This window comes from Adiantum capillus-veneris, chromosome 4, assembly GCF_014529385.1.
Source record: "Adiantum capillus-veneris isolate H3 chromosome 4, ASM1452938v2, whole genome shotgun sequence".
Taxonomy (NCBI): Eukaryota; Viridiplantae; Streptophyta; class Polypodiopsida; order Polypodiales; family Pteridaceae; genus Adiantum; species Adiantum capillus-veneris.
In genome coordinates, this window is record NC_140934.1 from 135,131,544 (window position 1) to 135,145,997 (window position 14,454).

General features: G+C 44.6%; 1 protein-coding gene across 5 annotated transcripts in view; it reads left to right on the top strand.

The window, feature by feature from the left end:
* The window catches only part of LOC147460020 (dynein regulatory complex subunit 6-like), a 40,710-nt gene extending 27,327 nt beyond the window's left edge, over positions 1-13,383 (top strand). For 2 of the 5 annotated variants that reach the window (XM_086511169.1, XM_086511168.1), the window contains exons 2-7: positions 9,722-9,860; positions 10,108-10,215; positions 10,466-10,543; positions 12,204-12,329; positions 12,632-12,868; positions 13,017-13,383. In XM_086511169.1, coding sequence (XP_086367295.1) covers positions 9,777-9,860; positions 10,108-10,215; positions 10,466-10,543; positions 12,204-12,329; positions 12,632-12,868; positions 13,017-13,055 — 672 coding nt within the window. In that variant the 5' untranslated portion in view covers positions 9,722-9,776 and the 3' untranslated portion in view covers positions 13,056-13,383. The remainder of the gene's footprint in view (positions 1-9,721; positions 9,861-10,107; positions 10,216-10,465; positions 10,544-12,203; positions 12,330-12,631; positions 12,869-13,016) is intronic. The other 3 variants (XM_086511172.1, XM_086511171.1, XM_086511173.1) reach the window with 2 other exon arrangements.
* Positions 13,384-14,454: the final 1,071 nt, after the last annotated feature.

The window sequence follows — 14,454 nt, forward strand, 5'->3', positions numbered from 1 at the left end:
AATTTTGCTGAACGGATGTGAGGAACAATGGTGCGCTTCACAGACAACGCAATCAATGCATGAGCCTGCGCATCCTTAACATCCCAACGAGCTTGTTCTACCGTAGGCAAAACAACTCTAACAGCTGCAATCCTTGCAGCAAGACCTGCAACATCCTCAACATCGCCTACATCCTCAGAACCAGGACGTACATCAAGCCTTGCACAATGTTCCAGACACCCTTTGACACAAGAACATGTTGCATGATATAAGCCCACATAGGGTAGTTGTCCCCATCCAACCTGTCCTAAGCAGCAAACATCTTGAACACATCTGTGTTGTTGTTGTCAGCCATGGTAAATGCTGCACCTGATGTGAAAACTGCCCGAAAATAGGAGAAATGGAGCGGGAACAACTTGTGCTATATAGCACAAACTGTAGAAGACTATAAGGCACCTGTTATGCAGAAAACGGCACTGACAGAAATTCTGCACAAAATGACGAAATAGCCTGTGCAGTACTGCCTGTAGTGGAAACGGAGGCCGAAATGAGCCCAAATCAAAATTCTGAGCAGACCAAGCTCTTCGAGCTATCCCAAAATTTTTGTCGACCTGCGAACGCTCGCCAAAGCTCACTGAAATTGGAGAAAGTGAGCAGGCGTGTGCTGGAGCAGCTGGCGACTAAGCCCGGGAGGACGTGACCTGCTCTGATACCAATTGTTGGAATTAGGGTTGCAGAGAAACACACACAGCTTGGAGAAGACGAAGGAAGCTCAAGGCACACAATAGAGAGTGTGTTACTTAGTGTGCAATGGAAAGATAGATAGCCCTAGAGTGATGGGCGTATATACAATGCACGGGGGAAAAAACCTCCTAAAGAGGGAAAAAATGCCCCGGCGGTCCTAGTGTGTTCACACACATCACTACCACATGTATATGGTAACAAAACTTGGGCTTCTTTGCCTTTTTCTTGCCCTTTCCAAAGCTTTGCTTTTTGCTTCGCTTTTTCCCTTTCCTGTCTTCTTCGCTTGAGTCAGAAGAGCTAGAAGAACTGTCAAAAGAAGAAGAAGAAGAAGAAGAAGAAGAAGAAGAAGAAGGAGAAGAAGAACTGGATACTCCTTCAAATCGCACATGCTTCTTCTGCTTTCTTGCCGATGCAAAAGTAGATTGATGACTTAAATAACCCGGGGAGTCAGTTCCTTTCTTCTGCTTTTTGTCGTGCTTTTTGGCTTTGTTGTTCGCGTCAAAAAGCTGAGTAATCCGTGTATCAACCACCTCTTCCAATTCTTGCTCTATAAACCTCCTCAGAGTGGGAGGTTTACAGAGTGCCGGTTTGAGGGGTGGCTCTGTGGCCTTCTGCATTGGGTGTGCACTTTGTCGAAGGATGTCTGAGTCAAAAATTTTGCAAATTTCAAATCGTTCGCAAGGTTGATCATCATCTTTGTCGCGTCGTCAACCAATTGTCGACGTTCCATCTCTTCAATCTCCACCTGAGTAGAGTGAGGCGGGCCGTACTCTTCGTGAGAATCTTCTTCGTAATCTCTTCCTGCATCCCCAGATGCAGAGGAAGTTGAGTGTTCGTTGTTGGAATCCATAAGTGCCGCGAGAAAAGGATCGAATTCCCGGTAGAAGAGAAATCGGCCGCACTCTGATACCACTGTAACAAACTTGGACACTCCAAGTCGAGATTCTACCGCAACAGCAGAGATTCACTTCAGAACAGTTTACAATTTTCACAATTGATTCAACATGGTGCGGCGGAGTTCCGTGCCTAGAGACATTGGCCCCAAAGACTGGCGCCCCTTTCGGTATTTTTTTTTGTATTAATCTGTGTTCAAAGTACAAGAGAGTGGGAGGGTTCTCACTCTTAGACTCTACGTCCTGATGCTCCGAGAAGTGAGGGCCCTGCCCTCGTATTTGAAGGTTACAAGGAATGCCCAAAAGCAGAGCCCCAACAGCAGTAAGCTTAAAAAGCTTGTAAAAAATAAAGCAATGAGTCGAAAATCTTCTAATTCAGCTTTCGTAAAGTTCAGCCAGCGCTAAAGCAGGGTTTTCCCGTATGCTTTGCCACGTCATTAGCAAGTCAACGCAAAAGCAATTTTTCGTAGTCTGTCCTGCTTTTCGCGTCGCAAATCACGGACCTGCCACGTCAGCAGTGTAGCTGGTTTTTCGGGCAGGCTGCCACGTGTCACTACCGCCCGTGAGTGTGTCCGGGTCTACTGCCTTTGTGTCCGGGCATATGCCACGTCACCGGTTTGTGACAGACATGGCAATGAAGATGGGAGCTAACAAGTCCATGATCAAGACTCGAAGATTCTTAAGGAAAAAAAACCGGGAGAGGTTCGAGGTTCTTGGTTCTGCTTGGGTTCTTGATGGTTCTTTGTTCTTCCCTTGATTTTGCGAAGTCGAAGTACGCACAAAGCTTTGATACCAATGTCAGGTGCAGCGGAAGTGTTTATGGATTTAGCTCGGATCTAGTACTCCGCACAAACACAAGGGACACTATACTTCACTTGAAAGACTGAACTGAACTGGAAGAAAGAGAGAGACAAGAGAGAGAAAAGAGACGACATAGGGATGTCTGGTCCCAACCCTCAAGGGCCCCCTTGCTCTATTGCCAGAGCAAGTACTTTCTTTATTCTTGCACAAATGCTGGTACAATGATTGGATGCTGAGATGTTGATGCTTATGGGTACTTATGTTGTGGTACTTGACGATGACGACGACGGTGTCGCGACGACAACGACGATGTCAAGGCTGAAATCTAAAAATGTTGATCTGATCTGAAATCTGAAAACACTGATTTGATCTGAATCTGAAAACGCTGATCTGATCTGAATCTGAAAACGATGAACTCATCTGAGGCTGAATCAAAAAACACTGGTCTGATCTGAAATGCTGGCGATGCTGGCTGAAAACGCTGATCTTGTCCGGAGGAAACGCTAGGGCTCCTGTGGTGTTGCCTGACTGTTGGGTGCTTGTCTCCTTGTGTCCGTGCTTCTTCTGCTTCTACTGAGCGCCCAATGGGTTTCTTATATAGTTTCTTAGCCATTCGCCCTACCTACTTTCCAACAAGGGTAAATGGAAGTCACTTATTAATAAATGACCTATAAGAGGTGGTTCATGCGGTAAAATGCTTGCATTATGGAATGCTTTCCTGTGCAAGAGAGGGTATGCAACTATGACTGGCTTGGACATGCACGTCCTGCTAGAGGCTCACAAAGGTGCTAGGCTTAATCCTAAGCTTCTGGATTATGCTAGACTGTGGCAGAACATGTCCACGTAGCGCAAGTGAAGTGCGCCCCGGTTCTTCATGTCTATGGATTCTCAAGATCGAAATGTTGCAGTCATTTCGTCTTTCAATCTTGCACTCAGACAAAATCACATGAGAGAGTACACATCAATCATATTCAAGTTCGGGAATTGTCATTTTCAGTTTCCTTAATCATGAAGTCATACAACAGAATATTGTCAGCACAACAGTATTCCTGAAATTCAAAGGGAAATCGGCGACTCTATTTAATCCAGGCAATCTGTGACAAAGGAGTGGAGTGACTCCCCTCTCGTGCAGTCCCGTCTGCACCAGATTCAACCTGGCTGATCTGCGGGATCTTTTGGAATAGACGCAACTAATCCGAAAGCCTAGAGGTAAAGTTCCAAAATCTGAGGAGTATCTCCTAGGTCCTCCTCCTCCATCCACTTTGCATCCAATGCCGGATAGTTCTTGAATTTCACTAAGAACCACCGATGTCGTGCAACTCCACTTCCATGATGAGAAAAAGATCAGAAGGATGCACATTGTGCTTGATTGAAGTCTACATGATTATTGACCAGTGGCCAGGGCTTGATAACAAGCTAATTTTATACCAAATGTATGCCAGATGCAGCTTTAAAGAGCCAAAAATTGTCTTAAGGGTGCCAAAAGAGAGTATGTTTGAAGTGTTCATATATGAGACTTCTGGCTGCCAAGATACTGTAATTTAAGTTTCATTGGGGGCCTTCACTGGGGGCCAGTTCCATACCAGTTTGGTCGCCTCGGTCAGTGTGCCATCCGAAGGTTTTGCAGCCTCGCCAGGGTTTGTATGCCAAATATGCGGTGTGTGAAGGCCATAGGAATTTATGGCACGTCAATCAGAGATCGAAGTGCAAAGTTACAATCGGTCGAAGTCGGCAGTGACAATTTGGTGTGCGTTGTTCGAGGCCGTCGGAATGTCAAGGTGTAGAGAAAATGGCGGGAAGCGTAGCTCGGTGTGCAGGCTTGGAGGAGGATTTAATGATTCGGTGATTGGAATCTTAGGCAATAAGTGACAAGCAATTGAAATTGGGGAAGAAATTGATTTTTGGAGTTTTTTTAAAGTGGCCTTCTGAGGCTCTTGGAGGATGGCCACCCCTAGGAGTGACACGTGGCACTTGAAAAATCCCATATGCGGAGGTAGTACAGACAAGCGAAGGCTATATAGTCTAAAGCGTGGCCTCATTTGGGATAATGACTTGAAGAGTGGGCTTGGAGCTCATTGCCATGGCCCCGCTGTTGTAGGCCGGCAGAGGCGGCTTTGGGCATTGCCGGGTGGTTTTGGTGACGCTGTTGGAGGCGGTGGTGGCCATGGCTGTTGACAACAGTTTCTCGTGGTGCTGACGTGGCAGTTGCCTAAGGGCTTGTTCCCGCGCGCATCTCAAGACCCATTTCTTTTGAAGGCAAAGTGTCCCTCCCACTAGCGCTAGCGCTAGTGCTGGGGGGGGGGGGGGGGGTTTGGGGGGTGGGGTGCGCTATGAGAGTGCCCGTGTGCAGAAGGAAGAGAGAGAGAGAGAGAGAGAGAGAGAGAGAGAGAGAGAGAGAGAGAGAGAGAGAGAGAGAGAGAACACAAACGCCAGAGATGGTGGAGGGGGCGATCAGCCTCCCGTGACTACCATGAGCAGAAGACCCTGTCAATACATTAGATGATCTCTGTGTGATGAGATGTGGAAGTGGGTACCCCTTGGCCCCATATATAGGTGCCCAAGGCGAGGTAGGGCAAGGCCCGATAAAAATTTCCGACGACCCAACAAGAAAAAATAGGAATATATGAGGGGGCCCGGACAAGGTGGACGGCCGGCTCAGAAGTGGGCGGCCTGACAATGCAGCCTATATGTAGAAACGTGTGTGTGAGCAAGCCCTAACTGCAATGAGGACCTCGAGTCGAGTGAAAGTCCCCATGGAGCCGCCGGCTCAAGAGGGGTGTGCCATTGTGTCGGGATGGCCTCCATAACATCTTGACACATGTTGTGTGCACCCCTCATATCTCGCAGTTGAAGCCTTGAACCTCCTCAGGTAGTGCTGTAAATTGCAACCAATTCCCAAAAGTGGGGGCTGGACCCTCTGCCATGGGACCCCAAGAGACATGGGGTTAACTACCAACCATGTGACCTCACTGTGTGCTAACCAAGGGGTTGCATGTAGGTGGCTACGTTAAACACTCCTTAATGCATGTGGGTTGGTGCTGCTCAAGGCCACTACGCAATTGCTCCCAAGATCAAAGCAAGCTCAAAGCAAAACGGTCGTCCCATTCCTTCTCAGGTCCACTTTGCGCATCTCTGTGAAAATGGAGCGGGTGGAAGGGCTCCATGGGCTACCCGTCTATGGGACCCCTGGCACGAATCCAATGAAGCAACAGCTCCTTTCAGGGCTCCTTCCCTAGAAGGAGGCCTCTGACAATGAGCTTCCCAAGGAGGGCTCTACTCTGTCGTGGGGGGTCAATGATCCCCAACCCTCCTTGAGAGCAAGGTAAAGTAATGACCTACCAAGAAACTTTGGCCAGAATGTCTCGCCTTGACCACAAAAAATTCCGGATCAACCTCTCCAACTGGATGATGCAAGAACTCGAGCAAGACTTGATGTATTACATAGTAGCCAAAAGCACCTGGTTGGCCACTACCTCTAGTCAGGTAGCAGAGAGAGCAGCCTCTTGGTTGCAAAGTTGGTTGTAGGAGGGTCTTTCACATGCATATATGAGACATTATTCATCAACACTCCGGGAGCTGCATATAGCTAGACGGATCTCCTGTTTCCTATGGTTGCTAGTTTTGTTTTTTGAGTATGAGTTTTTCGTTTGCTTTTGTGTTTTCATATTTTGTTTCCTTGTTTCTTTTTTTTCTTGTTGTGATTGTATTTGGCTTTTGTTTTTCAGGTTTTTGTCATGTTTTTTTTTTGTTGGTTTTGGGATGTTGTGATCCTTGGGGTTGGCACTCTACTTTCTTCTAGGTTATCTATAACCGGGGTTTTATATGGTGGTTCGTCACTAGGATTTTATATGGTGGTCCCTAGAGTTTATATGCAGGATTTCAATAGCTACCTTCAACAAGTGGACTGTCCTCTATACTGGTTGATATCTCCTTGTTTGCTCCAATTGCTGGTCCCCTTATGGTTTCCTTAGGTATCTCTCTTGGTGATATCATGGGGTTTTTCTCTATTTTTTGGCAAAAAAAGGGGTTGTACAAAAGAGACCTCTGGAGATGCTCAATGGACTATCACCCAGATGAAGCAACGTAGCAATGTGTAGGCTATGTAAATGTCAAGGTGGTCTGTATGATGAGTGTAAAATGAACCATTGGGGAGGTGCATATTGTCATGTCATGTGGGCATGATCCTGATTGAAAAGAACTGGCGATCTCATCCATGTGTGAAGAAGGGTGCATCGACGCAGCTCCGTTGCCCTGGAGGAGCCGGCTAAAGTATCCCATTGATTGCGAAGAGTATGCAACAACTCAGTCCAAATGGTTATCAAAATGGTGGATGTAAGGGAGGACTGTGAGCCCAGAATGTGAGCACATCGAGCCTTCCACATGGTCCAAAGTGTGATGCTGCATATCGTAGTGAAAACTATCTTCCATTGGTAGAAGTCCAACTCGTGACCTGCATCTAGGATCATCTGTAGAGTGCACGGTCTATATCCTAAGTAAGTGAGTATGAAGACTGGATTTGTCGGAAAGCCTTGAAAAAGGGTGTGTGATCCCGGAAATTGCAGAAGCCTTGCAATTGTCCCCCACGTTACGAACCCATCATGAATGCCCACTCTAATCAACAAACAACAGATTGCCATCCACACTTCATGTATCAATCTCTCTCATACGGGCAACAACCCCTTTGCCGATCCCGTAGGTAGCACCAGTACCTTTGCATCAACCAAGGAAGCATCTTTCCTAGCGTTTTTGCATCAGATCATCACCAACACGAAGTATTCAGCATTCAACATTTAACCATTGTACAAGCATTGTGTAAGTAATCTAAAGCAAGTGCTTGCGCTGTCAATAGAGCAAGGGGACCCTTGAGGGTGGTTGGGACCTGACATGGGGTGTCATCTATGTGTGCGTGCACGCACGTGCGCGCGCCTCTCTCTTTCATTGTGTTCAATTAAGTTTCTCTCTCAAGTGAAGTAAAGTAACCTTGCGTTTGTGCGAAGTTCTAGATCCGAGTTAAAATCCTTAAACCCTTTCACAACACCTGACATTGGTATCAGAGTTCTGGACTTGATTTGGCTTCGTGAACTCAAGGGAAGAATCAAGGACCCAACCCAAGGAACCTATCTCAGAATTTTTGTTCTTCAAAGAAGTTTTGTGCCCTTGCCCTGGGACTTATTAGCCACTCCCACCCTTAGTCCATCGCACATCGGGTGTGCTTCCATCTTCATCTCTATGACTTGGACACCCTTAAGGCATAATCTCATCCTCATGAACGAAGATCGGCATCGGATACACAAAAATATAGATCGAGTACTAAGATCTCCTTGTCTTGTATGTGGATATAGAGAAAGGATCCTATTCTCTTCCGCATTCGCATTCGCATGTAGTGTGCATCCACTTCCGACAACATGGAACCATTATAAATACCTCCGAGCACCCCCCTCACCTTTCATCTTCACCTCGATGTTTTCATGATAGGACCATTCAGGTGGTAGTACTTGCTTGCAAGGAAAAATCAGCATCAAGGAGTGTGCGCATTGCACTTGAACGACGTGGACAAGCTATTGGTACAGATAAGCATCAATTTTAGTTAGCTTAGGATGTAGCCTGGCACCTTGTGAGCCTCTAGAAGGACGTGCATGATCAGGCAGGTCATAGTTGCATACCCTCACTTGCACAATACAACCAATTAAGCATATAGGCATATGAATAGTCAATTAAGTCATTTATAAATAATTGACTTTGACATGACATTTATAAAAAGTAGGTAGGGCAAATGGCAAAAAAACCTATAAAAGAGTCTTCAAGGATCATCAAAACCCAGTATCCGCAGGGGCATCCAATGCCCATAGCACCTCAGCACCTAGCGTTTCCATGGCCAACATTTTGATTCCCTCCTCGTACAGAGACCTCTTTTTCTTATGACTTGACAAGCTGACGCTTGTCTCACAGGCAAGTCTTTTCACCAATATTGAGAAAATGATGCCATATGAATAGACAAAAAAAAGGGGGGGGGGGGGGGGGGGGGGGTGGGTATTTTCCCTTCGCCTAAATACTCGGCTAGATGTAACGGTGTGGGTTGTTACTATGCAACTCCAGCTGTGCACTGCGCGGAAATACTTCTACCTTCTCCGGAATAGACGTGGGATCATTTTCGTAGCAAGTGATTCCAGGTGCAAGAAGACAAGCTAGATATGAGAATGCCAGGTCACTTACCGAAAAAGATAGAACTATTGCGTAAGCTGCACAAAAGAACTAGTTGGGATAGCCGAACCAGCTTTTAATTCATTTGAGGAAAAAAGAAAAGAAGAAAAAAAAGAGGGAAAAGAAAAGAAGAAATAAAGAGGGAAAACATCATCAGCGTTTTGCATCAGTTCAGCCTAGCGTTTTTGCATCAGTTCAACCCAGTGTTTTTGCATAAGATCAGCCCATTGTTGTTGCATCATATCAACATCAGCATGAAGTATTCAACATACTGGCAATAGAGCAAGGGGGCCCTTGAGGGTGGTTGGGACTTGACATGCGGTGTCCTCTTCCTTTGCTGTCTCTCTTTCATTGTGTTCAATTCAATTTCTCTCTCAAATGAAGTAACGTAACCTTGTGTTTGTGTGAAGTAATAGTTCCGAGTTAAAATCCTTAAACCCTTTCGTTGCACCTGACAGATCCGTTGCTAGCAATCAAACTCCTCGATGTAGAAGTCTGGTGTCCATCGCCTAAAAACTGACATTTGGGTCTCAGTGACAATAGGAGAGCGTTTGCATAGAGACTTAGCACAACGGTCGTGTGAAAGCTGAACCTGAAAGATGCCACGGCAGCAGCACTGGATTTAGGCACGGAGTGGCTACAGATAGAATGTATCCTGTCCTCAAAACAGTAAGCAATGCTGATGGCTGCTAGAGCAGTGGCACGGCAGGTATTTGTGAATTCAGCAGGCTTGCAAAAGCGTGTGACACAACGCGTAATTAACTTAGAATTCTGCTGACGGCTGCTAGAGCAGTTCAGCTGCATGCAGCACCACGCATGCAGCAGTGAAGGTATTATATCGCGCTAGATGGTGCTGCAACATCAATGAAGCAAGGGAAGCACAGGCTTATGGGCGCCCCTCCCCCCCCCCCCCCCGGAAAAGAACTGACGACCGTGCCCTTGTGCAAAGAAAGACGCATTGATGCTGCTCGGCTGCCCTGGGGAAGCGGCTGAACAATCCCACTGACTGCAAAAAACAGGAGGGAGGGTACAATCGATGATGCGGAGAGAGAGAGAGAGAGAGAGAGATTGCCATTAACTCAAGCTGCTTGGTTTCTGTCAAGGGTGCAGGCATGCTCTCGAAGCAAGAGCAAATTGAAGAATCTTTTATCATGAAGAATGGCTAAAGAAAAGAAGGGAAAGAAAGGTAAAAAAGGAAAAAAGAAAGGTGCTGCCCCTCCGCATGACAAAGGGTGGGATAAGGTCTCTCTCTCTCTCTCTCTCTCTCTCTCTCTCTCTCTCTCTCTCTCTCTCATAACAGGTCTTGAGTTCAACTCTCCTCGTCGGATAGATCTTTAAGGTCTCTTGGGATAGTTTCCTACGACGTTAAAATTCTCTTCTTCTTCTTCTTTTTTCTTCTCTCTCTCTCTCTCTCTCTCTCTCTCTCTCTCACACACACACACACACACACACAGACCTGACTGATTTGTGCTATTAAAATCATGACTAGGCCATAAGCAATGGGAAGTGGGAGAGACCATTTGAAGCTTTACCAGATCCAGCGGCTCACTCTTCTTTCATCGAACTCAGAGAGAAAATTTTCGCATCATTAGAACAGGTAAAATTATGACATTATTGAGCTTTCATGGCTAGTATTCTTCAACACAACAATCACCTTGTAAGGAAGTTCATAACTCACATAAAGCTATGTCTCAGGCATGTATTTGAAAGCTCAATTGTAAGACTTCTTGTTTTTTTAAAAAAAGAAAGCAATCTTTTCTTGGTAAGTTTATACCCTAGTTGTGGTATATTGTATGTGGTTGTCATGTGCAAAACCCTTTCTCATTTCTTTTGAATTCAAAACATAGTTATCAATCCTTTGGACCGACGCTGTCACCATCAACGAGTTGGTTGAAGATTTATTCAAAGTTTCCCGTGACAGGCTAGTGAGTCTTTTGCTCAACCCCTATTTGCTAGCATCTAAGTGAAGAAAAGTGTGTGCTAATGTTCATTACTCCATACATAATGCATGCTCAACGTTTTCGACGTTCTAAAGCGAGCCTTAGAGGAGAAGAGAGTTAGGTGTATACTTGAAATTTTATTATTTCCTACTCTGATTGGAATTTGGATCTACCTTTTAATGTGAACAATTGAATTCTTCTTTTGTTTTAGTCTATCAATGGGTCCCATTCATTTCACATTCAAGAGCCTTACATGGCTCGACTTCCCTTTCATTGTATTGTTTTAAAATGCCAACGTGAACCTTCACCTTGTTATACTAAATTTCTACCGTATGCTACTTTCAACCAAGGCCTTTAAAATTGTTTACAGTTGTTTAACAAGAGCTGTGTGTGTGTGTGTGTGTGTGTGTGAGAGAGAGAGAGAGAGAGAGAGAGAGAGAGAGAGAGAGAGATCAGGGTGTTCACGGCTGCGCAACAACCCTGAAACCGAACGAAGTTAATGGATCATAACTAGTTTCGTATACAGATGAAGTTAATCAGACATAGCTAGTTTCATGTACAAAACATAGTAATGGTGACACCAGTCTTTTCAGCAATAGAAGTAGTTATCCAGCTTACAAACTACAACACTCTTAAACTGCTCCTCACTCATGAGGGGAGGGTTGGCCTCGTTGATAACTGACATGGGCACGACTCGCAGGATCAACGGCAGGGGCAAGATTGGCCGTTGATCGCATGCCCAGTTAAATAAAAAAGTAGCGTCCCCTGCTGCGCGTCCGCCCCCTTCGAACCCACGACCTCCCGCTCCGTAGCCCACAGCCTTAACCACCTGCCCTATCGCGAGCTGCTGATAGCATTGCGACTTTGCGCAATCAAAAGCCTGCCCCCCCCCCCCCCCCCCCATTGCGTCGATCCGACGGCCCAAATTGCGCGCCCGGCCGTCCACTCGCCCCTGCCGTTGATTCTGCGAATTGGACCCCGTGTTATATATAAACGAGGGAGGGTTGGAATGGGAGGGGTTTGTGAGTGACCAAATTTGAATTGAACTCCACCAATAGGCTTAGATTAGTCAATAGAACCGGGTGTATAAGTCTCAGTCGACACAATTCAGGACGTGGACAAGGAGTAAACAACACTACGTCTCTCTAACCGTTGCAATTGAGGTAGCGGGAGTGCAATGCCCACAAAACTTAGCACCATGATCTTCACGTTACGTCTACTTCTTGTCTACTACAGTCATTTTAACAAACTATGATTACAAAAATTTGCTAAGTCTGATTGTAAAGGGGCATAACCTACAATACCAACTTTTTAATAATTATTTTGCATTTGGGTACATTTCTTTTAGCCAATACAACCTATTTGTAGTTTGAAAGGTTTTCACATTTTCGAATTACAACTTACCAAAAAAAAGTGCATAAATTGATTTGTAGCATTGTCCAATTACCACATTTGAATCCCATAAATTCTCACCACCACTAGTGTCCCTTATCTATGTTGTAGAATTTTAACATGGTTAATTGAATCCTCAACTTGGTACCAGTGCCCCTTATGGGTACCATATAATTTAACATGGCTATTTGTATTCTCAACTTGGAGATATTCAAATTAATGCATACAATTCTCTTTCATGTTTCTCTTGAAGGTGAAGCTTGGGTTGAGAGGTGCAAGATATCTAAAAAAGGTGGTCATTTCACCAGCAACACTGACACCTCACTTGATAGCTCTGGACTTATCTTGTTGTGAATGGCTTGAATATGTTCTTTTGCAGGTAACTCTCTTCTTTTGCATTCATCAAATTTCTCGACTTGTCTCATTGTTGTGACATTCGTTTCAATATAGACACAAATTAAGCATTCATTATGTTGCATCGAACCTCTTACATGGAAAGGTTTGTTGTGACATTCATCTTGTAACCTTAGAGTTGGACATGTTAAATTGTTTTGAACTAGTTGTTGAGGTTGGTGTTAGCAACAAAGGGTAATTTCAAAAAAATCTAATTCTTAAAACAAATACTGTGCTAAAATCCAGTTTTATGGAAGCTAAACTTTCCAATATTGTCTTGTTTTGTAGTTGATGGCCCTGGAAACACTATCTCTGCATCGGTGCGGCTCTCTCAACAAGGTTATCTTGCACACAAAGCAATTGAAAGATATCAACCTTTTGAATTGCCCAAAGCTTTCCATTCTTGTATTGTGGAGTGATGCTCTTTCAAAGCTCGAGCTCTCTAGTCTCGATTTGAAAACAATTGAGCTACATTGCCCAAACTTAAAAGATGTAGACGTTCTGCCTAATTATCCTTCACAAGAAGTAACTCTCTCTCTCTCTCTCTCTCTCTCTCTCTCTCTCATTTTCTTACTTATGAGGGAGTTAACAATTGATCAAGGGCTCACTAGAAATATGATCATAATAAATTTCCTCCCCCCTCTCTTTATCAAGAATGTTTTTATCTATGCAGGAGGCAACGAATGATCCAGTGGCTCAATACGAAGCATGATCACGTTGAAATCACGTCGAGCAAGTTTTCCTTCCGACTTTCTCTAATTTAAATTGTTTGTAAGACATTGCCAAGAAGCAAAGACTTAATGGATTACATATCGAAGTAGGGTAAAGGGGCCAATTATGGTATAGTATTGAGTTTAACACTTCACCATACCCCAATTTAAGCACAAACGAGTGTGGGTTTAATGGTCAAGGCGTGAGTTTGATCCATGATAGTGCATAAATTGGCCCCTGATGGTACTTAATTGACTTGAGACCCTTTTCCTTGGTACCTAAATGAAAACTACATAGTAAAAAGAAATGAAAGGTTATGTTTGGGACCTTGTAACCCTTTTTTTTACGGTACTTAAATGAAAATACATAGTAAAAGGAAATGAAAGATGATGTTTGGGACCTTGTAACATAGAGTGGCTATGCTCATATCTCTCTATATACTAAACGACAGTGAGCTGCCAAAAAACGACTAAGAGCTCCCCCTCCTCCCCCCCCCCCCGCTCTCTCCCCTTCCTTTGGAGGACAAGTCATGCACTTGTGGATTCAATAAGATTAACACATACTCAGCTCACAAATGAAAAAAATATTTATCTATGCATAATCAACTCTTATCCTACTATGCATGCTCATGGAAGAGAATCCATAGCAAAACAAAAGCAAAAAAGGAAACAATGGTAACTGACCTAAAATCATATGCTATGTTGTTTCCTATATTGAGTGCATTATTGAAATCATAGTAGTGATAGTCTGTAATGAAGTGCGCGCGGTACGTGATGAGTGTGAGGGAGAAGAAGATTAGACACGAGCACGATGTGGGTGGATCTCTCAGTGAGGATTGAGAATTGCTTCACTACTCTTTATTGTTCTATATGATCAAAAGAATAGAACAATAAGGTTAGTCTGATGGATGCTCGGTCAGTTGGCTTGAACTCTAACAATCTCCCACTTGAAGGCTAACGTGGCCCAAGTGGCCTATGTATGTGCAATCCTGTGGCTTCACCCTACACCCATCATCTCCATGTAACGTGCAAACCACTTTGAGGCGAGGCTCTTCGTGAGAGCATCTACAGGGTTGTCATCCGCATGAACCTTGACTAGTTGAATGCGTTTGTTAGCCAATATGTTGTGTATCACATGATAACAAATTTCTATGTGTTTCAACTTGGAGTGAAACATAGGGTTCTTCGCTTACGCAATCACACTTTGACGATCACAATGCAACACTCAAGTCTGAGTAATGCCAAGATCTCCCACTAGGCGAGCTAACCATATAGCTTCCTTTCTACTAGCGTCAGAAATTGCTACATAGTCTGCCTCTGTGGTAGAGTATGATATACAATTCTGGAGACATGAACTCCATGACACGGATGCTCCAACAAATAGAAAAACATAGCCAGACG